Below are 25669 nucleotides of genomic sequence, written 5' to 3'. Positions count from 1 at the left end.
ACCATGCCACTTAATTATTTTCAACTGTAACTCTGTTATTTCTTGATTGATTTTTACACTTTTACACACTATATATGCGAGCTTGGCCATTCCCGGGAAAGCAGGAATGAAAAATGTCCGCGAATTGGATTCCCTACTGCCCATGACACATAGTTATCATATCAACCTTAGTGTATGCCCAAATACAGCCATCATTACATTATCACTAACATTTATTCAGTGCAGAGCAGATGAACACTTTTGGCTGCTGTGTATATTTGTGATCAGATAGTACTTGACCATAGTACTTGACCATATTAAAACCCAAGAGTAAAAGCACTGGTGATTGACTGAAACTGGATCTCACATTACATCTGGAGTTAGTCAGAACTAATAGTGACAATATTTAACACAACTGAAAGTGCAAATGTGTTTTCTATCAGCATACAGCAATCAAGTATGAATAAAAGACAAAAGGATCATATAGGGTGGTGGCAGCAGGCAGGTAAACTATGTAAGAGTGGACAACACTGACAGCTGTGTAGATCATATGATGAATCAATTGGTGGCTGTGGCATGTGTGATGTCGAGGTAATATTCTGCTTCACGAGTCTGTTACATCTTCAAAATGAAATTAAAACACTAAAGTTGTCAAATGCAGCAAGGCCTATCACCTCCTCTTCTTGATTTGAGTCATTACAGGCAGGTCGTTTTCATTTTAACTACAGTCTAGTAGCTGAGGGTGTTCTGTGCTGATAAATGCAACCAAAACACCAAACCCTGTTTTTCATTGAAAGAATGCTGCACACATGTTGGGGTCACCTCCATCTGATATCTTTCTGGACACAATGTAGACATGCATTTTAATAGTAGGTATAAATGCAACCTGGCTAAAATACTTATGGATACATTTCTGACATGATGTGTGTGTTAATTTAAGGTGTAAATTATAAAGAAGGTCATGTTCCTAAAAGAACCCTAATTGAATTGGTCTTTACACTAAATATAATTTCATATAGTGACTTTAATAAAAAATAAACTGTTTAATAAACCTTCATTAATGTTTTACTTTGTTTCTATTTTAATTATTAATTTAATTATTTTTCTACAGTACTTCACACAGACAACCAGGCAAGATATTCAAACTTAATTCACACTAACACTAATACATTTGAAAATGTAGTTTTAGTTTAAAAAAAATCTATCCTCACTAGCATTTTTAGATAATTATGTAAAAGATTATTATTTACTTTGATTGTTAAAAAAATCCTTTTTTTACTGGGCCTGCGCAGGCAAGAGTGGCGATTGCTTATAAAACTAATCCAAAGTAATTAAAAATGCTGAAAAATCTAAGGCAAACCAAAATGAAATTGAAAAATATAAATGCAGACTATTGCTATTGAAAAAAAATATTTTGGAAAATGTTTTAAATTAACTGATTTTTTTTATGTTTCATCAATATTAACCTTAATACAGTTTGATTTTTTTTTTTTAACTAAACAAAAACATTTTGCTTCTGGGAATTAAATAGTACATTCAGTTGCCAGGAAAAACTTTGCTTAATTATTTTCCTATTAATGTATTTTCTGAAGCTGCAGGTATGATTAAAATATAACTAGTGAATTATTTGCTATAAGATGGAAAGTTTGAGAAGATACGTTACATGTTTTTTTCTTTCCAAGTTGCAGTTAACTTTCACTAAATGTTATCAAAAACTAAGGAAGATAACCTCTTGCTGGGTTTTGTTAGTTTGTGTGGAGTGCACAGATTTGGTTGGAGGTGAGGATTAGTTTGGGTTTTGAGGTGACATTTTCATGAAGAGATGGAAAGCAGTATGATTATCATATTGTCTTTTTATTTTTATTAACAAAGCTGATTTTAAACATATTTAGTAATAAATTCTATAATCATATTAAGTAATGAATAAATTGCAAGTATACAGTGATAAATATAAAACAGAGCAAACCAAAAAGTATTCATTTTTAAAGGTAAACAGTAATACCCAACATGCTTTTCACAACTCAAGGTTTGCCTTATATTCAATCTAAGCCCTGAAATTTACTAGTACCATACATGTAAAAGTTGCCTGATTGATGTATAATGTTGCTTGAAATACTATCATAAAAAAATAAATATCAGCCATATAGATAGAATTAAGGATTTGAAATTGAAAAAAATCATTCAGCATCGACACATCATTGCAGTTCCTTTAAACTGCTGTTACTTAGGAGTGAGTTCCTTGTTTATTTTGTGAATGTTTTATTTCATTTTTTACTGCCTATTTTCATAAATTGTAATATTGTCAAATGTTGAAATTCTTTGTATCCCTATAAATGTATCAGGAATACTGTTTTAAAATGATTTAAATTTGATCACAAAATAAATCACCCCGTGTTTGTATGTGCATCAGTGTGGTCTGTGATTAATCAGTCCATCATATGAATTTAATGCCTGCCTTGCACCCACAGCAGCTGAAACAAACTTACCCCCTTAGACTCTTGATTTGATTAAGCATGTTGGGTTTATTCAACCCTGAATATGCGTGTTTAAAAGAACTCAAAGAGAGGACAGACAGAATTAGAGCACTTATAGAACAGGGGAGTCGGTCATTTCCGTGTTAGTAACAATGTCAAGTGTCCTTGTCACTTCTAGAAGTTGTCATTAGGGATATAATAATTGTAAGGGATATTTATACCGCAGAAAATCGATAAATGAAACAGACATCAGCCACTGAATTAGCAACTATAGAACAAGGCAACGCTTGCCTTTGTGAAACATTAAAGAAGTAACTAATTACGTATTTTTGCTAAATCACTTTAACATGAAACAGCCAAGCATGTCCTATTTTCATGGACTAAAATATCAGTCCAGTCTAGATGTATAAAATTAAAACAATTGTTATTGAGACTGCATAACCAAATATATGTTTTCATTTTTATTTGTTGTAGGCATTATTGATAGATTTTTTTAAACTTGAATACAACAGAAAGGTGTACTGTGTATACTAGAGAGTAGATGTTGCTATAAAATGTGGGACTGTAGGAGACAGAGCCGGTTAATCCATTAGGCAAATTAAATAAGTGATTTTGATAAATATCTTTGCATCTGATGTGGATGATAGAGACTTCATCCAAAATGTATTTGCATCCATTCCTAACTTGAACACTCATAAAATTATTTTGGCCAGAAACTTTAATTGTGTTTTAAATTCAGACCTGGATAGATTTTCAACTACACGGGTGACAACATCTAATGCTGCAAAAATAATCACACAGTTTTTAACGGATTATAACATATCAGACCAATGGAGATTTCTAAATCAATACTTAAGAGCATATTCCTTCATCTCACCAGAACATCATTGCTACTCAAGAACTGATTATTTCTTTATAAATAACAATTTTTTGCCCACGATCAAATCTTGCAAGTACGATGCTATTGTTATCTCTGACCAAGACCCTGTGACATTGGAACTCAAATCACTATGCCCCACATACTCACCTCACAGCTGATGTCCTAACTCCCTGTTATTAGCTGACAAGGACTGTAAAGAATTTACTGTATATCTAAGCAAATTGATTATTTTTTAGAGACATATGCATTTCAAGAGGTTTCTGCTGGAATACTTTGGGAAACTCTTAATGTATTTTTAAGAAACCAGATTATCTCATATCTCTGCCACAAAAATTAATCGGAAACCAAGAAAGCCTCAGAGTTAATCAGCGAAATTACCAGAATATGTAGATCAAGAACATGCCAGGTCTCCAAATGAGGCACTTTTTAGAAAAAAAGGCTTTGCAATTAAAGCTTAGCCTCTTGACAACAAAAGATACAGAACAAGTCATTTTTAAATCAAGACATCATCACTATGAACACAGAGAAAATGCCAATAATATCAACAAATCCATAAACAGGAAGTTTGCAATGCAATATCAGTAATCACAAACACAGACAGAGTTAAAATCATTGACCATAAAAATATAATGCATGTATTAAGAAACTACTATAAGTTCTTATATCCTACTCAGTTCAAAGAATACAAGACACAATTTAATGTGTTTTTTCATTCATTACGGATACCACAGCTCGATACTCTCAGTGCAGAGGAATTGGATAAACCTCTGACACTATCAGAATTACTCAACGCTATAAACTCACTTTAGAGTGGGAAAGCACCAGGTCCTGATAGCTACCCAGCTGGATTTTATAAAAAAAAAATCTATTAAGTTACCTCCCCTTTTATTAGCAACATTAATAGAAGCCAGAGACAATTAAAGTCTACCTCAAACTTTTCACCAAGTATTAATTGCTGTTTTCCTAAGAAAAATAAGAACCTATTACAATGTGCATCATACAGACCAACCTCACATCTGAATAATGATGTCAAGATACTCTCCAATGTTTTAGCTAGAAATTGAGAAAGTGTTCCCTTCGGTAATATCACAAGACCAAACTGGATTTATTAATGGCAGATACTTAGCTTCCAATCTTCAATGCCTTTTTAATGTAATATATTCACCCATAAAGTCTAACATGCATTTGATATGGTTGAATGGGACTACCTATTCACCACATTGTAAAAATGTGCCCGAACATATGTGCATGGATCAAACTACTGCATACCAGTCTCGAAGCTTCAGTTTGTATTAACAACATTATTTCAGACTACTTCAAAGTAGAACGCAGTATTTGACAAGGATGCCCCCTGCCACCACTGCTATTAGTAATCGCAACTGAGCCATTGGCTCTTTACTTTCGAAACGTATCAGAGGTAAAGGGGATTTTAAGAGAAGGACTTCAACAGAAAATATCACTATATGCAGATGATATAGTACTGTATACATCAGACCCACAATATTCTGTGCTTGCAGCCCTAACTGCACTAGTAGAATTTCAAAAAATATCTGGACTCAGATTTAATTTGAACAAAAGTGTGCTTATTCCAGTGAATTCTCTAGCAAACACCATTAGATTGGACATATTCCCTTTCTTCATTGCAGATTAGTTTAAATACCTAGGGGTTAAACATCACAAGCAAATATAAAGCTATTTTTCAACACAATTTTGCTGTCTGCTTGAAAAAACTTAAACAATATGTGAATAGATGGTGTACCTTCCATCTTACTTTAACAGGGAGAATAAATGCTATAAAGATGAATATCCTTCCTAAGCTTCTGTTTTGATTTGTTTTAAAAATTAGATTCAATCATAACTTCATTCATTTGTAATTTGAAATATCCACACATCCTAATTTTCAGTTTTATTACTGGGCAGCAAATAAACAAGCTATAAAAGCCTGGGCATTGACACAAATAGATGAACACACACTAGCTTGGTTCGCAATAGAAATTAAATCCTGTAGAACTTGTTTATAGTCCCTTATTTGTATACCAGTAAATACAAGGTATCTTCAATGTACTAACAACTCAATTGTTCTTTATTCACTCAGAATATGGAAGCAATGTAGGAAGCACTTCAAGTTAGAGAATATTTTATCTGTAGCACCTCTTCATGATAACCACCTTTTTCCACACTCTCAAACTTACACAATTTTTAATGTTTGGAAAACATATGGAATTAAATCATTTAGAGATTTGTATATAAATAATGTCTTTGCATTCCACAAACAATTACACTCCAAATTTAGTTTCCAATCAACAGAATTTTTCAACTATCTCGCAATTTGAAACTTTGTTAAATGAAACCTAACCAATTTCCTTCACCTCCCACCTATTTCAGACAGCATTTCTATAATATACAAAACCATTTTAAAGTGCCTTTCATTTAAAGATCCCAGAGTACAGTGGGAAGAGGATCTCTCATACAATATTTCAGAAAAGGAGTGAGTGAATTTGAGTATTTTCTGGTAGCAGCTCAAATGCTCCACATGCCTTTTCAAGCTTTTACTGCTCCACTTGGTGCATTTAGAAGTTATTACAGCCATATTACTGAAAATGTCTGTAAAGGTGTGATCTGGTGAAGTATGCTACTTGAAAATAACACAGCATCGTATATGCAGACAAAATATTGTCTCCATAATGTGTACCTCTGCAAATTTGAATTCAAATTGCAGATTTAAAAATATGAAATGGTAAATTCTTGATGAATGTCATCTGATTTCAAACTCATGAGCCCATATTTATACTGCAGCATTTTATGAGACATGCTAAGTCAAAATCCGTTAAAACATTTCCATTAGGTTTTCTCATCCAGATTTTGAGCTGCACCTTGAGTTTTTACAGTGCAAATTTTAGTGTATTGTCACATGTAAATAAAAGTTGAACTTTAATTAAATACTATAATATTTTTGCAGTTTTTGATTCTGAAATAGAGAGAAAATATTAACCTTATAAAATTACTTACCTTTCCAAAATATGCTAACTGTTTCCTAAAACAAATAAAACAAATACATTGTAAAATGTTAGATTCACAAGCAATAAATTTTGAACATGACATACAAATAATATATACTGCTCAAAAGAATTAAAGGAACACTTTTTAATCAGAGTATAGCATAAAGTCAATGAAACTTATGGGATATTAATCTGGTCAGTTAAGTAGCAGAGGGGGTTGTTAATCAGTTTCAGCTGCTGTGGTGTTAATGAAATTAACAACAGATGCACTAGACGGGCAACAATGAGATGACCCCCAAAACAGGAATGGTTTAACAGGTGGAGGCCACTGACATTTTTCCCTCCTCATCTTTTCTGACTGTTTCTTCACTAGTTTTGCATTTGGCTACAGTCAGTGTCACTACTGGTAGCATGAGTCGATACCTGGACCCTACAGAGGTTGCACAGGTAGTCCAACTTCTCCAGGATGGCACATCAATACGTGTCATTGCCAGAAGGTTTGCTGTGTCTCCCTGCACAGTCTCAAGGGCATGGAGGAGATTCTAGGAAACAAGCAGTTACTCTAGGAGAGCTGGAGCGGGCCATAGAAGGTCCATAACCCATCAGCAGGACCAGTATCTGCTCCTTTGGGCAAGGAGGAACAGGATGAGCACTGCCAGAGCCCTACAAAATGACCTCCAGCAGGCCACTGGTGTGAATGTCTCAGACCAAATAACCAGAAAGACTTCATGAGGGTGACCCAAGGGCCCCATGTCCTCTAATGGGCCCTGAGCTCACTGCCCAGCAGCATGCAGCTCGATTGGCATTCGCCATAGAATACCAGAATTGGCAGATGCACCACTGGTGCCCTGTGCTTTTTACAGATGAGAGCAGGTTCACCCTGAGCACGTGACAGAAGTGAAAGGGTCTGGAGAAGCCATGGAGAACATTATGCTGCCTGTAACATCATTCAGCATAAGCAGTTTGGTGGTGGGTTAATGATTGTCTGGGGAGGCATATCCATGGAGGGTCACACAGACCGCTACAGGCTTGACAAAGGCACCTTGGCTGCCATTAGGTATCAGGGTGAAATCCTTGGACCCATTGTCAGACCCTATGCTGGTACAGTGGCTCCTGGTGCACGACAATTCCTGGCCTCATGTGGTGAGAGTATGCAGGCAGTTCCTGGAGGATGAAGGAATTGATACCATTGACTGGCCACCACACTTTCCTGACCTAAATCCAATAAAACACCTCTGGGACATTATGTTTTGGTCCATCCAATGCCACCAGGTTGCACCTCAGACTGTCCAGGAGCTCAGTGATGCCCTGGTCCAGATCTGGGAGGAGATCCCCCACAACACCATCTGTCATCTCATTAGAAGCATGCACCGATGTTGTCAGGCATGTATACAAGAACACAGGGGCTGCGAACAATTTTGAGTTGCTGCAATAAAATTTTGGCAAAATGGACTAGCCTGCCACATAATTTTTTCACTCTGATTTTTGGGGTGTCTTTGAATTCAGGGCCCTGTAGGTTGATCATTTTCATTTCCATCAAACGATGTGGCATCCTTTCGTTCCTAACACATTACCCAGTCTATATCAGTATAGATATCCAGGAGGATTTCTTTTTCACATTGAGATCTGATGTGTTTTCAAAGTGTTCCTTTAATTTTTTTGAGCAGTTTATATACTTTAACTTTCTGATTTATTTTTCTGAAATTCTCTTAATCCAACTCACAGTCATGGGATACCAGAGCTCATCCAGAAAGAATGTGCAAAGCAGAAAACAGGTCTGGATAGAGCGACAACCCATCACGTTTCACTCTTTCATTCACACATACACGCACATCTACGTACACACAAGGTCAATTTGGAATTATTTTTTTTGATTTGTAAGGTAATTAACACATCAGTTAGTAGGTGGAAGGAAGAAATTTTAAGATTTTTTTGGATCCTAAGTGACTCAGCATATAAAAGTGAAATTCACTTACTGCACTTCAGGTAGGTATATAGGTGAAGTGAAGCAATTATAATAAAAAATAACCCTGCTAAGATTCCTCTGATAAGAAGAGCACCAAGAGACTCTAAAAAAATAAATAAATAAACAATCATCAGTACTTGTTCAAAAACAACTCTTAGCTACAATAACAACTTTCCAATTTACAAGATTGTTATTCTCTACAGAAATTAGGACTTAGAACACGAAACATAAAACTTTTAGTCCAATTAATGTATATGTTAGAGTACCTTTAACATTTGCTGTATAAAGAAGTTAAAAACAAATAATGAGTGGTGTGTCCCATGGTTTTGGTCTGTAACCTAATACATTCAAATTTCTTATATAAGTAAATTACATTAAAAACTAAACACTTTTGAAAGTGCCTAAAATGTATACAAACTTTCAAACAAAACTCATAAATCTTAAACTTCATTCAATGTGTAAGGCTTCCACTTCAGACTGGTTTAACACAAGGATGTTCCATTTAATGGAATAATGAAGATTAAAAAAAAGTATTATGTATGTAGAAAAAATAAAAACTTCTCTCTAAAAACAATTAAAAAAAGGAACTGAAACATGATTAAAGAAGTTAAGTTTCTTAGGGAGAAAAAAAACTGCAAACATTTTATTTTAAGGAAAAATAACTTAATTAAGAACCAAGAATAATAACATGGAATGAGTACTTGGAATATTTATACAGTAAAATGGCAAACAATTAGTGTAATTTGTTTGCACCAAACAAAAAACTTTGCTTTGATAACAAATTAAAAGTTATACTGGAAAAATGGATGGATGGATGGATGTTAGAAGTGGTGTCAATACTTCTTGCCACCCTCTCTGACATTGGCATCACTGGGACTGCCCTCAGATTGTATGAGTCGTACATCGTGGTCAGATCGCTGAATGTGTCCTAGTAAGTGGTGTCCCAAAGGATTTGTTCTTGGCCCTCTTCTCTTATCTCTGTACACCTCCACACTAAGCCTTACCATTCTGTCCATGGTATACTATAAGTGTTATGTTGATGATACACAACTGTACCTGTTGTTTCTTCCAGAGAACCACGTGGTATCAGCTAGAATCTATGCATGTCTCATTGCTATTGCAACCCAATGAAGGAACACCACCTCCAGCTCAACCTGGCAAAGATGGACCTTTTTGTTATCCCAGTTGGTCTTTCTGTTCTGCACCCTATCTCAGTTCAGCTTGGCTCATTATTACTAACACCTGCTGAGTCAGTATGCAACCTTGGGTTGGTGATCTGTGACCAGCTATGTTTCATTGATCATGTTAAAACCAGCTCTAAGAGTTGAAGACTCACTCTATACAACTTCTGCAAGATCAAACTACTATCTGACAGGGTATGCAGCAAAGTCCTGGCCCAGGCTTATCATGGTCTGGGCTGGCTCCACACTGCCTGGTTGCTTCCAGGAGCCTCTTGAACCCAAAACTGTCAATAAATCATAAACCAAGATGAGCCAGGCTGTCAGCAAGAGTTTGGTGCAAATGTGCAGTGTGCTTTTATTAAAGCCAAACAGTTGCAAGAAGTGCAGTGCAAATGACCTTCAATAAATAATCCATAAAATCATAGTGAAAGTCCAAAGGTAAAACCAGAATAAAACAACAAAATCATTGGGTGCTTGACTTTTCCCCCTTTATCTGAGCCCAGTGCAACTTACTGTATCCTGTCTCCCCAGCAAACCCCATGGCTTGCTCAGCCAGCGGAGACACCAGCAGCTACAGTCCTCCTGTCCAACCCCTGTCTTGGCTGCCACTGTCGACTTCTGCCAGACTGCTTGAAGTCAGCTGTCCTCCTGTCTTCCTTCTCACTCTTCTGGCATCCCTCAGATCCCTAAGGAGGACTCAACCACCATCACAGCCGCTCTTCCACAGGCTAGTGACCACTCTGTCTCCCCTCTCTCTAGCTGTCTCTCAGGCACCCAACACTGCTGTCACTCACGGTTCTCCATCTATCATTATTAATCCTCTTTGTTTGATCTAACTCCTTTCTACCATGTATGCTCCTTTTATTCTGCCTGATTGGGTGCAGGTGCTATCTTCCATCTGCTCCAAGGTGTGAATGAAGCATCTGACTGACCCACTCACATGTGCATGTGAATGTACAATCAGTCAAGCACCCCAAACAACTGTGGAGTGGAAGGTGCAAGCGTGCACCCGTTCGGAGCCTGCACATTGCGGGACTTTATTTATCTAAAATCGGCTTTGCCATAGACCTCTTACCACAAGGCTTTGGTCTTGCCATTTCTTTGATCTTTCTGGCAAGAGTGCTATCCCATTTCTTTGCAGTCATTTGAGCAGTAGATCTGGCTTGGTTAAATTTGTCTTGAAATTCTGACAGAACTTTGACTGTTTTGCCGAATAAACTGACTGACTTTTGATACTTGGCATCTTTTGACTGTAAGAGTTTGGAAACTGCACTTACACTTTACGATACTTTTGTTTGAAAGACAATAATATTAATAATAAAAAAAGCACTAAACATTTCCATGTTTTTTGTGAGTTCACCTGTTTGTATTCTCACTGATCAGAGCAATCTTGATTAAAACTGCCATAATGTCTACATAACAGTGTGAAAGAGCAAGAAGGAGGTGCCTTGTGAACCAATGTGCTGGAGCAGCAGTGGTATGTTTAGGCATGAAAGTTCTGGTGGTGCTATAGGAGAATTTTCATTTCTTTGAAAACTAATGTAGACATTAACTTAAATGAATAATAATGACAGTCTCTCTTGTGCTAATGACTATCAAGACCACCTAAAAGCCTACATAAAGTAACTAATTTGGACATTGGTATATTCAATTAAATGGTGAAGTAACAGCAAACTTGTGGAATGCCAACACTGACTGGGCCATATTTGAAGCTACAGTGTAATTGGAAATATTCCATGTATTTTCCAGAATCATACACTTTGACAGCAGATAAACAAGGTCTAGCAATAATATAACAAACTTGGCACAAAAAGGGATGTGGGATAAATGAGGTGAAAAGTTGCCCCCATTTTACAATTGTAAGCATCACATGACTGTAAATGAGCAACTACTGCATTTGTATGTTTACTGGCATTTCAGGCAGTACATGCCAAACAAAGCAGTAAGCTATGGCATAAAGGTAACCTCTTCAAATCTTCCAAGCAAGTATACAGCACAAAGATGACACAATGAGCAGCAGAGAAGACAGACAGCCATAGATAGTCCTTCTTTACAGTGTAACAAATGTAGGTTTGGACAACCAGATCACAGCCACATTCCCCTGGCAGCACAAGACTAACATTTAACCACTTGTCCTCATGCCATGTCATGTAATTTTCTAACCCTATCCTTTTCTGCAAAATTCCTAATATGCTGATTGGAACAGTGAAACAATGAATTTGAGGAGGGTATTCTTAAAGCAGATGAGTAAAGTCCTGGTCAATCCACACACTGAGACAACACAACACTTTCCAAGACCATCAACAGCTGGTCAAGCATGAGAAACATGTAAGTGGCGCCTCCCAGGCTCACACTGTCAGTGTTTCAATCAGTAGGCAGAAAAAGGACCAGGTGCAAAATCTGTCCCCTGTGAAATAACTTGAAGACTGAGCATGACATGTAAGCAGCACATTTGAGCACTAATGCACATTTTCTACATTTGACATGCAGAGGAATGCACAGGAAGAATAGATTATGGATAAAGTGACATGTTCTCAAAAACAATTTTATAAATTCTACATTTCAGAAATAATTTTGGTAATGTACATTATATTTTAGCATTATTTGTGATCTCTTAATTTTAAGACAAAAATGTACTTTAAGCTGCCTTCCTGTTTATCTTGAACAAAATGCAATTTTTACCAGTACATTTAAATTAGAAAATCAGATCATATATAACATTTAACTTTATATTTTGTTCTCTGATAACACTTTACATTCTGTATAAGAAGTATTATTTATCTTAACCAGGTATTCACCCATTACTCTGTTTTAGGTCTTTAGTTAACACTTAATAACAAAGTTGTGTTTCTGGCCTATACCAGATGTATACTGTATGTGGATTCATCTGTTTGAAATTAACTTAGCTGATTAAAGGAAGGATTCTGTTAGATTTCTTCAGTTTGCCATATTGCATTAAACAAAGCAAATGGGGTCTCAATCAGGTGGGTTAAATAAAGTATGTCCATGTTTGGAGTTTATATATTATGATGGCTCAAGACTCTTCTTTCTTTATTAAGAATTTTATGCAACATAATACTATAGATAAAGGTTAACTAAGGACTAAAATATTTTTTTGAATGTTTTCTCATACTGCGCCCTGCCCAGGGTTTGTTCCTGCCTTGTGCCCTGTGCTAGCTGGGATTGGCTCCACCAGATCCCAGTGACACTGTGTTCAAATACAGCGGGTTGGAAAATGACTGACTGACTGTTTTCTCATATTATGTTTTATATTAAATGTACCTAATTTATATTTAAATACATTCAATATTACAATTTTTGTTGCATTCCAAATTTCAGGAAAGCTAGCAAAAATACTGCTGAAATGCATCAGAAAGCCTGTCACATACTTAATCAAACAGTTCATCTATGTTTCAGCAAAGGAGAAGGAATGAAAAACAAATTGTATGTTTTATATGAAGAATAAGCACAGTCACATAATATAAAGGACTAATACCTATATGTATGTACTGTAAAGTTGACTGACTGACTCACTCACTCATCAACACAAACACTCTTCCCATTTGTCTAAAAAGCTGAAATTTGGCAGGATGGTATATCTAAGGCAGTAGGTATCCACTAAAAAGGGCATTTCTATATATCCATATTTAGGGTGAAAAAATACTAAATATTCCAAAATCTCAAAAATGAATTGACAGATTTGAGTTGAAATTCGAAGGCACTGTCTTAAAATGCAAAATTAGCTGACACATTTTTTTTTTTAAATTTTGTTATACTTGTCATTAATACAGTTGTAGTGAGTGGGTTGTTCTAACCATTTTGCCAAAGCACTGACAGCAATGTCACAGAGAAATGGGGCATGCCAGTTGATGCAAATGTAGGCCATCTGCTGAAGTGAAGAGAAAGGAGCAAAGTTTGGGGAAACTCAAAGAAGAAAGTTTAGCAAGTGCTTGTCTGGATCTGTGGCTGTGAGAGTAGTGGATTTCACGTAACTGATCTTGTAAGAAAGGTATTTAATATATACATTATCCATTTAAATCATTACAGAAGGACTTGGATAGCAAACAAGCTTTGGCAGATTTGTGGCAGATGAAATATAATGTCAGTAAATGTAGTGTATTACACATAGAAAGTTAGGTTTGAATACACAATGGGCGGTCTGAAAATTGAGAGTCCTCCTTGAGAGAAGGATTTAGGAGTTGTAGTGGACTCTATGCTATCAACTCCTAGACAGTGTTCAGAAGTGATTAAGAAGGCAAACAGAATGTTAGGTTATATAGCACAATGTGTGGAGTACAAGGCCAAGGAGGTTATGCTCAACTTTTATAATGCACTGGTGAGGCCTCATCTTGAGTACTGTGTGCAGTTTTGGTCTCCAGGCTACAAAAAGGACATACCAGCGCTAGAAAAGGTCCAGAGAAGAGCGACCAGGCTCATACTAGGGCTACAAGGAATGAATTATGAAGAAAAATTAAAAGAGCTGAGCCTTTTCAGCTTGAGCTGCCCAGAGGGGACTGGGCGGTCTCTTGGTCTGGAACCCCTACAGATTTTATTTTTTTCTCCAGCTTTTGGAGTTTTTTTTTGTTTTTCTGTCCACCCTGGCCATCGGACCTTACTCTTATTCTATGTTAATTAATGTTGACTTATGTTTATTTTTTATTGTGTCTTCTATGTTTATTTTTTATTGTGTCTTCTATTTTTCTATTCATTTTGTAAAGCACTTTGAGCTACATTTTTTTGTATGAATATGTGCTATATAAATAAATGTTGATTGATTGATTGATTGATTGAGCAAATGAAGATTATGTGGTGACTAGATTGAAGATTAATGAAGGGAATTAGTGCAGAGGATCAAGATTGTTATTTTGAAATTAGTTTTTCAAGAACATGGGTACACAGTTGGAAACAAAATAAGGGTAAATTTCGACACAAACATTAAGAATTATTTCTTTATACAATGAAACATTTGGAATAAGCTACCAAGTAGCATGGTAGTCAGTAAGGGACTTTCAAAACTAGATTTGATGTTTTTTTAGAAGAATTGAGTGAATAGGACTGGTGCACTTTATTTGACTGAATGGCCTGTTCTTATCTAGATTGTTGTAATGTTCATCTTATCTGCTACCTTATGCAAATGAAAAGGTTGGGACTACAGTTCCCATCAGCCAGTGCACTACTCAAGATGGTTTCATGAGCACTCACAAATTTTAAATAAGAGCATTGATAAATGAAGCATGTGATCAAAGGTAGCAAGTGTTGCATTTGTCCTCAACCACTTTGGAATGACAGATTAATTGAAATTAATTGTCTCCCTGGATTAGTATTTTACCTTTATAAGTTTTTTGACGAGTTACTGACAAAATTTAAATAGAGGGGTTTTTCTCCCTTTGTGAATCGAATGTGATATGAAGAACAGTGGTATGGAGGTCCCTTTGGTGAAACAAACGCATTTAGAAATTAAGAAAAATATCACACAGCATTGTCAATTGCTTCGGCAGATGGGAAATGTATCACATATAACAATAAATCTGAGATAGACTGATTATACTACATTTCTTATCAATACATAGTTTTTTGTTTTTGAAAAATACAGTACTGTTGTCCATTGCTTACTGAATATTTGCAGTAAGTCCACAATAGAGAGGAAATAAACAAAAAAAAAAAAACACTGTTAATTAATCTCATTCTGGTTGAAGGGTGAGCGGGAAGACATGAAAGAAAGACATTCTGGGTTTGTAACCCAATATTTGTGAGTTTTATTTGTGGATTTTAGCCTATTATGTGGAACTTTATTATTGATGGATTTTATCTTTGCTGGTACTGTTTTATATTGGATTATATATTTTTTGGAGACTTGCACCACACCTTTTTATTTCTCTGAACACATACAGTAATATTTTGAATATAATTACACTTTGCTCCAGCCTTGCTTATTTGATGACCTGGGTACAAAGAATTGCCAAAGCCACCGGCAACCTGGCTATCACAGGATCTGCTATGTAGACTCTTGCTTTGTAAGAAAAAGGGTAGCATTGGGAATAATGCCAGTTGGATAACAGGGTGGAATATATTCTTGTCTTGAATGGAAATTAATTATCGTGGTAAAAAATATTTATAATCAAAATAAGGAATACACTTCATTAAAAATCTCTCTCTATATATATATATAAAATTACATTAATGTCAAGTCATGCTCACCTCCTTCATCTGTGTGGATCAGATCACTTCTAGGAGATTTTATTCCCTTATACTCATATTGGCACCAGTAGCCTTGGTACTTCTCACCATCATGCCTTGAAGTTTCAAAGATAACAAAGTTTTGATTCTTTTCAGCCTTTTTACTCTCAGGCCAATCTTCTGCCCCCTCCTGATACAAGCTGAACAGCACTTCAGTGAAACAGGGAGGGGCTATACAGAGAACTGAAGTTTTATTTTCATCATAGAAAGAAATCTCTGGTTTTGGAATATCTGAAAAAAAATATTTACATCAGTGACACTAACTTGAACTCTTTTCCCAGTGCATTTAATTTCATTTTATGTTTGTTTTGCCTTCATTATTCTATTATATTTCTCCAATAAAAACAAAACCTTTGTGATGACTAAAAAATAAAAATGTTACAATTACATTTGCAATTGCTATTTCTACAGCCCTTTGCACACTCTTACCTGTAATAATCAATGATTTTTAGCTGATTATAATTCCATTTATTTGCGTGACTGTAAGCAGCTGGTGGCCATGATGGCAGCATCAAGTGAAAATACAGTATTTTAAAATTATGCATTTCATTTATGTAAAAAAAGCATAGCACATTAAGACAAATAGAGACATAAACTGGAGAGAATGTACATATCATACAGATAGTAACCAGGCTAGGATTCACTTATTACTTTATAAATAAATAAAGGCATATAAAATATCTTCAAATAATGTTAAATTTAAGGTAAATTTAAAACTACCAAATTATACCAGCCATGCATTTCTTTGATTAATGCTGAAGCTAGCATCCAAAGCTCAGGACACAGGATTTGTGCTGAAGCAGCAGTGATAATCACTGCACCACTATAATCCAGTATATTAGGGGCCCGTCTATGATGTGAACTGGCTGGTCTACCTCATACCACAGTACCACACAAGCACTCCTTTCTTCCTTCCTCTTTCTGTACCTTTTCCCAATTCACTCGCAATCAAGTATGTACTGACTATCAAGCCCTCACCAAATAATTGTAGTTGTGCTCATAAAGATTTTGTTGCAGGGACACATTTCAATTGGAACTGAAAGATGGTGGGTTCACCTGACAGAACCGCTGATGTGTAACTGAAAAGAGCACAAAAGCAGACAGGGTGGCCATCAATTCTTCGGATAAAAAAATTAATTTATTACATTAATAAATAAATGTAAACAAATATAATGTCCAATACTGTTCAGGGTCAGTTCCTGTTGTTGTCTTTTCTAAATTATGCAGTGAATTTGTTTCTTTTCTGTGCAGAGTTGAGGTGAACGCACAGTACATACATGCATAAAGTAACAAATACACCAGGATTACAATTTATGGAGAGTGACATTTGATTAACAGACAGTAGGATGATCTGTAGGCTTTTTTAAACCTACATTTGTTGCTTAACATTAACCAAGCTATGAATACAAATCAATGTCTGCATTTTTTGTTATTTACACTACAGAATATTGTAATATTATCATTTTCCTTAATGTCAAATAAAAAAATAGATTGGTTAATTTATTGAATATAAATGCAGAATATTTGTAATGAAAAACAGTACAAGTTGAAATATTGCTAGTTAATTCAAATTGTGAGTTCATGAATGAGTTGTGTGATAAAATGGCCCCCAAACTGCATGTTCATTTTGTTTAGAGACCATTAAATTACATTACAATATATTTAAAAGAGTCTTTTTCGAGTTATCTGTCCGCAAAAAGAAAAAAAAAAAAAACCAGTAAGATTGTTTTCACAAATGTGGTACTTAACATGTGTATTATCGTGGTATTTCCCTCCACTTGCCCTTTTACCTGTTTCCTCAAGGGTAAGGGTTCTCGTCAAGTTCGTTATCGGGTTGGTCTACTGTTGCACTTTAAGATGAACACACACACACACACACAGATAAACACACACACAGACCCTAACCACAACAGTGCTCCATGAATGACACACACACGCTGATTAACCCTTAGCACTTTAAACCACACAAGTGCTATAGGAATAACAGCCTGTCATTCAGCACTTCAAGAGACTTACTTATTTTCGGCACGAACAACAATACGATGTTTTAGTGATATCTCAGACCTAAATATTACTTTTGGTCTACAAGAATACATTTAAACATACAAAGACTCAGCACTCTTGACTATAGGCCATTCATCAGCCAAGAATACCTTCTTTATCGTATCTGTCCCTTCTGTTGAGTATAGCGCTCTTCACTCTCAGCCATATAAACCTCGCAGCACGGAAATAATGGCAAAAATCCGGCTGTCACCAGGTGCTCAAAGAAATCTAACTTATTACTTCAATCACTCTAGACATTAAGACAAAGCATTGAAAGTTAAAAGCAGCATGGTATTTATTACAAGAATAATAATAATACCACAAGAACAAAGAATACTAGAAAATAGGTAGTGATAGGAAAGTCTGAATATATATAGTCTTTAGAAAAAGCTTACGAAAAAGTTACAGATGACAAGGATGAATGTCCCAGGGAGGCGTTTGATTTAGCAGTCGGTGTTCATGATGCCTTTCTGACGACCAGGGCCGTCTTCGTCCGTTCCTCTTCTTCTCTCTTCTTCTCTCTTCTTTTCCCTTTGCTTCTCTTTCTTCTCCCTTTGCTTCTCTTTCTTCTTTCTTTGCTTCTCTCCTCTTCTTTCCAAACCAAGGCATATTTATTATGAAATGTCAAGCCTTGGTTTCACAACACATGCACCTGATTGGCTGGCTGTCAAAATGATTGATGAATTAATTCAATGTCCGTTTTCCCACACAACAAAACCTTTGATGTACTTTGAGGTAGCACTCCCAGGCTATAAACTAAACTTTGTTGTTCCAGATGTCCATCCATAAAATGATCAATAGCCTGAGGTACCACCTCAGCATCCTTTCCCGGGCTATAAAACCAAATTAGCACGAAGCTATGAACAAGTGTTATAAAAGTAAGGTGTAAGGGAAGAAAACCTGCTTTAATTTGTTCATTTCATCTGTTGTCTTGTCTTGAACAAAATATAATGGAAACCAAAATGTACAGATTTTATACACCATAACACTCCACCCCTATTTTGGTCAGACAAACTAAAGATGAACTGTGAGTCCTTCAAACCCTTGGCCATCCGGGTTGGTAGTGTGTTCCCATGCCCTTCCAGTCGCCTCCTACTGCCCAAGTACTCAGTCCCTCAAGCAGATTTGGCTCACCAAGGACATTTGAAGTACTTCACAGCTCCTACAATTAGCAGAAAAAGAAAACTTTCATCAGCAGATGCAGTTCTTACACTAGGATCCCATCAGATATACCCCAAAATTTGCCATTGTCATTTCATAATGATTCCATAAGCTGATTCTGAATCTTTGGCTAGTTGACTCTAGTAATTCCTGTGTTCTGTTACTTCTGCAGCTCTTGTCTTTATTTCTTCAAATGCCAAAGATGCTGTATGCAAGATGGAAGCTGGATTGCCTAAATCTTAAACACCTATTCCAAGTTCAAGTGGTTTGCCAATTCCAAATTAGTGTCTGCCACATTACTGTGTTTCACCTAAACAATTTTAACTATTTACTCCACCCCTGGACCCTTAAACACAAGTCCATCTATCTAAGCTACAATTCTATACAAACAACAGAAATGTTTTTATAATGTCTTTGCATCTGATAACTAAATACTTGGTCTTAGGAAGGAACACGTTTCCTCAGATGAGGCCTTCATCTCAACTATCAAATAAACCAAAGTAATTTCCCCTGCTCAATTTATTCAATCAGTAGAGAGATCCGACTGCCACCAATTCTGGCCAGAATAAATTGGGACATCCTGTATGGGGCATCAAGTGTCTTTCCATCCAACAGATCACCACTGGAAGATGCACCCAACAGGTGGACACCCTCTCCTGTTCCCTCCTTGAGCACTAAAAATATTTTGGCTTATTCCACTACTTGGTGTTCATATGAAATGCCTCCTTCAACTCTTAGTGTCCTTCTCTAATGTGATCACTTTCCCATTCAAAACTAAAAATTAACTATGACCTCCTGCATTGTACATTATATTACATTTCCATAGTGTCATATGAATTTCTATGATAAACTTTACAGTTCTGAACTTTAATATCTTATACAATGTAGGATACCAGTTTGTCAAAAGGCCCAAAACTTCTCTAAATTTAGTTGCTCTATTTTGTTCTAAATTTTGTTCACGCTTTCTTTACTTTGTTTTTTTGTAGCACACATTATTGGACCAATTTACTCACTAAATAATTACATTAACAAAACTGCAAATCTAACATTCTAGTTTAGAATTCAAAGCTGAAATGTATCCAATTAATTTAGCTTTAATGTCCAGTTCCTTATGTTATATTCCTGGTTTTATGGTTCCTCTGAGACATGCACTTCCCCAGTTCCTAACTATGGTAGCCATAAAAGGCACACCAGGTGTGAGGTGGTTTGTGGCGTGGTGGTTAGCTCAGCTGTAGTTAGAGTGGGACCAGCCTGGTGGAATCACAGAACTCAATGCCATTGCCACCCCTTCAAATGTAGCAAATGTTATAGTGCACCCTGAGCACAACTCTTTGGAGGACCACCAGAGGAATGCTAACTGCCTCCTCGCTGAAGCATCACTTCCACAGTCACAGATACTGTTGTGCAGCTCCCTGCAGTGCAGCTTCTTGCCTCTAAGTGACTAAGATTATAGTCTTTAGGGCATCCAGCACTCCATTTATCCCCCTCTTTGTACTCACTTAGCACATTGCAAGCTTCTTTACTGCTTTTCCACCACTGGTCTTACACTCATGCCCCTTTACACCTTTCCATCACCCACAAAGCACAGAATATCTATGACACCCAACTAATGGGCCTCAAAAGGTGGAGGAAAATAGCCTGTTTCAAAGTGACCATTAAAACACAAGACACTATATTGACATTTAACCCACCCCAGAATGGACATCACTTTAAATCACCTAGTTTAGCCTAGTGGGCTATACACATCAATATACAGGCTACAAAAATTAAAACAAATGCAAAATAAGGCATAACCTATCTGTCTAGGCCTTTTGGACAAAGTGATTCCCTCATAGTCTTTTGATTGTCTTGATCATTGTTCTCCCTTTGGGTCCTATGAAATCCCTACAAATGTGTCCTAAACTATCCTGTCTTGCCCTTAGAAACCAGCTTCCCTCTGCATGCAGTACATCCCATGTTATGTGCTTATGGAAGAGAACACTTAGCTTTTATCTCTCAGTGTCCAGGTGTCTTTTCCTCAGTCCAGTGCTTGACAATGGTGGTGATGATGATGCAGTCCTTTGGCCTCTTTCAGCAGAATTCTGATACTTGCTTCAGGTCCTAGTATAAAAACTTTGTCGCACACAAATTCAGTCCAAACATAAACAGTTCATTCTGGTTCTAAAAAAGTCTGTAGAAATGGATGCAAAACAGTTTTTCTGGCTTTCAGTCAAATCAAGTCTTTTGTCCTTTTTTCTAGCAGCCACTGTTTCTCATTTTCTGGATGATGTTCTTCCTAGACTATTAATCCAGACCTTGTTATCAGGTGTAATTATTAATAGTGCTGCAACTTGCCATACTTTGTCCACAACCAGAGTGAATGAAATAATATTAATTTCTAATTGAGAGAAAGAGAGAGTGCTCACATATTTCTGTCCCTGCTCCACAATAACTCCTAGAGCTCTTTACCTACCAGACAGACTTAACAAATATGTGACACCTGTCTTTCTTCCTGCTTTGTGATCATGTAACAAAGACCCTAAAAACTACCCAGCTGTTAGTGTAAATCAGAACAAGCCTTTCAGTATGTCCTTCTTACTATCAAAGCAACAGCTTTCAACTCAGCTCACTAGCTACATTTTCCCTACATGCTGAGTGCCAGAAACTGGATGGTAAGCCACTGCCTTCCATTTTCTTATTCCCCAATATGAACGTGCTGCTTGTAACACCAATCAATAATTTCAATCAAATTAACTGCTAAAATGGCCATTTCAATCCATTCACTTTTAATTCAAATACATTCAAAAGCTTTCATATACATACATTTGCTTTGCTTTCATCTTCAGTATTTCTTTCTTTAATTCACGTAGTTTTCAGTCACATTATTCAACTCATGCCCTGCAGTCTACAATGGCTACAGAGAATGCAGTTCAGTATAGAATAATGGAAGAAAACACTTAACTCTTTTCACTTTCTTTCACTTACAGTTTGGCATTGGCTGTTTTTATAATACCACATGCCATTTTTCATACCAATTGTTGCATTTGTCCATCACTAAACAAATGCACACCATATTGTCACTTACACTTTCCTTCATTACCACATACAAATAACCCTCACATTATAGCAGCTTTCCTTATACTCTACCTCTCCAATAGACAGTAAATTTTGTTTTCTAAGCAGCATTAATCAACATGGGCTTTGAAAGGTGTGTTACTAATAACTAGCTTCATTTCTACTGCTGTTGCTGGATGTTCCACTGCCCTATAGCCTGTAACAGCTGTTCAACTTTAAAGTTATCAGGATCGATGCTACTTCAGTGTTAAATGTAAATCAAAGTTAAAACGTGCTTTTTCCTTAAAACAAGGGTCAGTTTGTGCAGATCTACACTCTCACTCCGCTTATCTCATTTGCAGGGGACCACCTTTAAAACACTGACCTCAGGGGGTTTTCTTTCCACCCCTCGCTGAGATCTGACAACTGCTCCTCCCCCGCTGATCTCTGTTGCTGCAAGCCGCTCGCCTCGCTATCATAAAACACCTCTGCCTGTTTAGCCTGCACAACAACCAGCATACTTGAATGACTGCCTCCTGTCCCGTCAGCAATCTGCTCTGCTATTAACTGTGCTCCGGTGTGCAGCGTAACAGCTGCGTGTCCTTGCCTTTCAACAAAAGCGGCTTTCTTATCAGCAAGCAAATATGAGAGTGCAGCGATCTGTGACAAACTAAGTTATCCTATATTTATCTCCTGTTTCTCAGGGTCAAAAGACCCCGAAATCAAAGCACACACTTTAACACTGAGTGATCGTTGCTTAATCTGTGTGGCATTCTCTTTATACATTTCTAAGTGTACTGCTAGCTGCTTGCGACTTTTTGGCCATCTATTTCTCATCTGTCTTGCCTCCACAACTAACTGCTTTATAATAATTAACAATACATAACCTGTCTGACCAGCAGACAAGTGTATGTTTTCTATTTTAGCCGCCTTTGCCTCCACTTTATGCAGAGACGGCTTCTCTGCGTCTTTGACTAGCGCAACGGCCTGCGATTCTTTACTCTCTACACCCGTTGCAGTTAAAGTTGTGGCTGCTGCCTCCGTTTTTAGCGGAGAAAACACAGCTGTAACAGCTGATTCTACCGTATACCTAAAAAATTTTACAAATGCTGTTGATGCACGCTGACATGTGCCGGCTGTATGCCAGCATGCGATTACAGCATATTTGCCGCCTGTGGACGATCCATCCCTGTCTTTGAAAAATGAAACCAAACACACAAAATGCAACACATGATTACTCCGTTAACCCTGCTCGCAGCGCCAAAATGTATTATCGTGGTATTTCCCTCCACTTGCCCTTTTACCTGTTTCCTCAAGGGTAAGGGTTCTCGTCAAGTTCGTTATCGGGTTGGTCTACTGTTGCACTTTAAGATGAACACACACACACACACAGATAAACACACACACAGACCCTAACCACAACAGTGCTCCATGAATGACACACACACGCTGATTAACCCTTAGCACTTTAAACCACACAAGTGCTATAGGAATAACAGCCTGTCATTCAGCACTTCAAGAGACTTACTTATTTTCGCACGAACAACAATACGATGTTTTAGTGATATCTCAGACCAAATATTACTTTTGGTCTACAAGAATACATTTAAACATACAAAGACTCAGCACTCTTGACTATAGGCCATTCATCAGCCAAGAATACCTTCTTTATCGTATCTGTCCCTTCTGTTGAGTATAGCGCTCTTCACTCTCAGCCATATAAACCTCGCAGCACGGAAATAATGGCAAAATCCGCTGTCACCAGGTGCTCAAAGAAATCTAACTTATTACTTCAATCACTCTAGACATTAAGACAAAGCATTGAAAGTTAAAAGCAGCATGGTATTTATTACAAGAATAATAATAATACCACAAGAACAAAGAATACTAGAAAATAGGTAGTGATAGGAAAGTCTGAATATATATAGTCTTTAGAAAAAGCTTACGAAAAAGTTACAGATGACAAGGATGAATGTCCCATGGAGGCGTTTGATTTAGCAGTCGGTGTTCATGATGCCTTTCTGACGACCAGGGCCGTCTTCGTCCGTTCCTCTTCTTCTCTCTTCTTCTCCCTTTGCTTCTCTTTCTTCTCCCTTTGCTTCTCTTTCTTCTTTCTTTGCTTCTCTCTCTCTTCTTTCCAAACCAAGGCATATTTATTATGAAATGTCAAGCCTTGGTTTCACAACACATGCACCTGATTGGCTGGCTGTCAAAATGATTGATGAATTAATTCAATGTCCGTTTTCCCACACAACAAAACCTTTGATGTACTTTGAGGTAGCACTCCCAGGCTATAAACTAAACTTTGTTGTTCCAGATGTCCATCCATAAAATGATCAATAGCCTGAGGTACCACCTCAGCATCCTTTCCCGGGCTATAAAACCAAATTAGCACGAAGCTATGAACAAGTGTTATAAAAGTAAGGTGTAAGGGAAGAAAACCTGCTTTAATTTGTTCATTTCATCTGTTGTCTTGTCTTGAACAAAATATAATGGAAACCAAAATGTACAGATTTTATACACCATAACAACATGGAAATAGGTTTGTGTGTGTGAGCAGTAATGATGAACATGAACATTATGAAAATGTGCTACTTAAGATTGTAACACTCAGCATAACAAAAACAATGAAAACAGGTAGACAATATTTGAACATAAATGTAAGAACTACTGTATACAGGATGAAGCAAAAGGATGACTAAATTATTTTAAAGAGTCTAAATTACCATTAAATTCATAGTAGATTCGGTATTATTTAACTCACCCAGCACTCTTACACTCATGTACTCGCTGTACTGTGAATGAATCTCTGGGCTCATATTCAGAGTGTAGTCACACCTCACTTGAACCTCAGTCTCCATCCCTGTAGGTCGACCTCCTAGCAGTTCATGTCCATCCACAGACAACTCACACTTGTTATCTTCTGAGCTCTTTGATTTGAATGGATGCGAATCGTCATCTCTGTAGAAATGGCAGTGAGCTTCAAGGAATGTCTGAGGCAATTCACATGTCAGCGTTACGGCTTCTTCTTTTCCAGTTATATCAGATGTTGCACTCAATGCTGGTTTACCTAGATTACATGAAATAAATAAAAGGAATAAGAAATGCATAAAGTTTCAAATTGCATTTTCATCATTCACTTTCAACACATATACTGCAGCTTTTAAATTTTATATTGGCCTACATCAGTTAATTTTCAGGACACTTTACCCTATCAGAATAGTAGAACAGTAAATAATTATACAGAAATCAGGATTTAACTGAAACCAATATATCAGACCTCTGGAAAGATCTTTGCACATCATCTTATAATATTATATCCTTGTCTAACCTTGATATGAAGAAGACCGTCCATTATAGTTTTCATTTATGCACAATTTCATTCCCAAACTAAAATAATGATTAATATGTCTGTGGAAAGAAATTGAACACTCAGGAAAATGCCCACATGAATACAGGGTGGGCATGATAAATGAACATATTACTCACCTTAACCAGTTTTTTTCTTTTTGTTTAATAGTATGTATTTCTATTAAATTAAAAAATCAGATCATATATAACATTTAACTTTATATTTTGTTCTCTGATAACACTTTACATTTTGTATAAGAAGTATTATTTATCTTAACCAGGTATTCACCTATGACTCTGTTTTTGGTCTTTAGTTAACACTTAATAACAAAGTTGTGTTTCTGGCCTATGCCAGACGTATACTG

General features: G+C 36.6%; 1 protein-coding gene across 1 annotated transcript in view; it reads right to left on the bottom strand.

Annotated features, from left to right (window-relative positions):
- The window catches only part of LOC120538609, a 31121-nt gene extending 5785 nt beyond the window's left edge, over positions 1-25336 (bottom strand). Inside the window, exons 1-5 of the mRNA XM_039767995.1 lie at positions 25285-25336; positions 24718-25023; positions 15678-15947; positions 8309-8401; positions 6343-6367 (exon numbers count right to left, since the gene is read on the bottom strand). Of these exons, the coding sequence (XP_039623929.1) occupies positions 6357-6367; positions 8309-8401; positions 15678-15947; positions 24718-25023; positions 25285-25336 (732 nt within the window). The 3' untranslated portion in view covers positions 6343-6356. The remainder of the gene's footprint in view (positions 1-6342; positions 6368-8308; positions 8402-15677; positions 15948-24717; positions 25024-25284) is intronic.
- Positions 25337-25669: the final 333 nt, after the last annotated feature.

The sequence above is a fragment of the Polypterus senegalus genome, chromosome 11 (genome assembly GCF_016835505.1).
Source record: "Polypterus senegalus isolate Bchr_013 chromosome 11, ASM1683550v1, whole genome shotgun sequence".
Taxonomy (NCBI): domain Eukaryota; kingdom Metazoa; phylum Chordata; class Cladistia; order Polypteriformes; family Polypteridae; genus Polypterus; species Polypterus senegalus.
The sequence above is the reverse complement of the archived record's forward strand: the minus strand, read 5'-3'. Positions and strand labels throughout refer to the sequence as shown.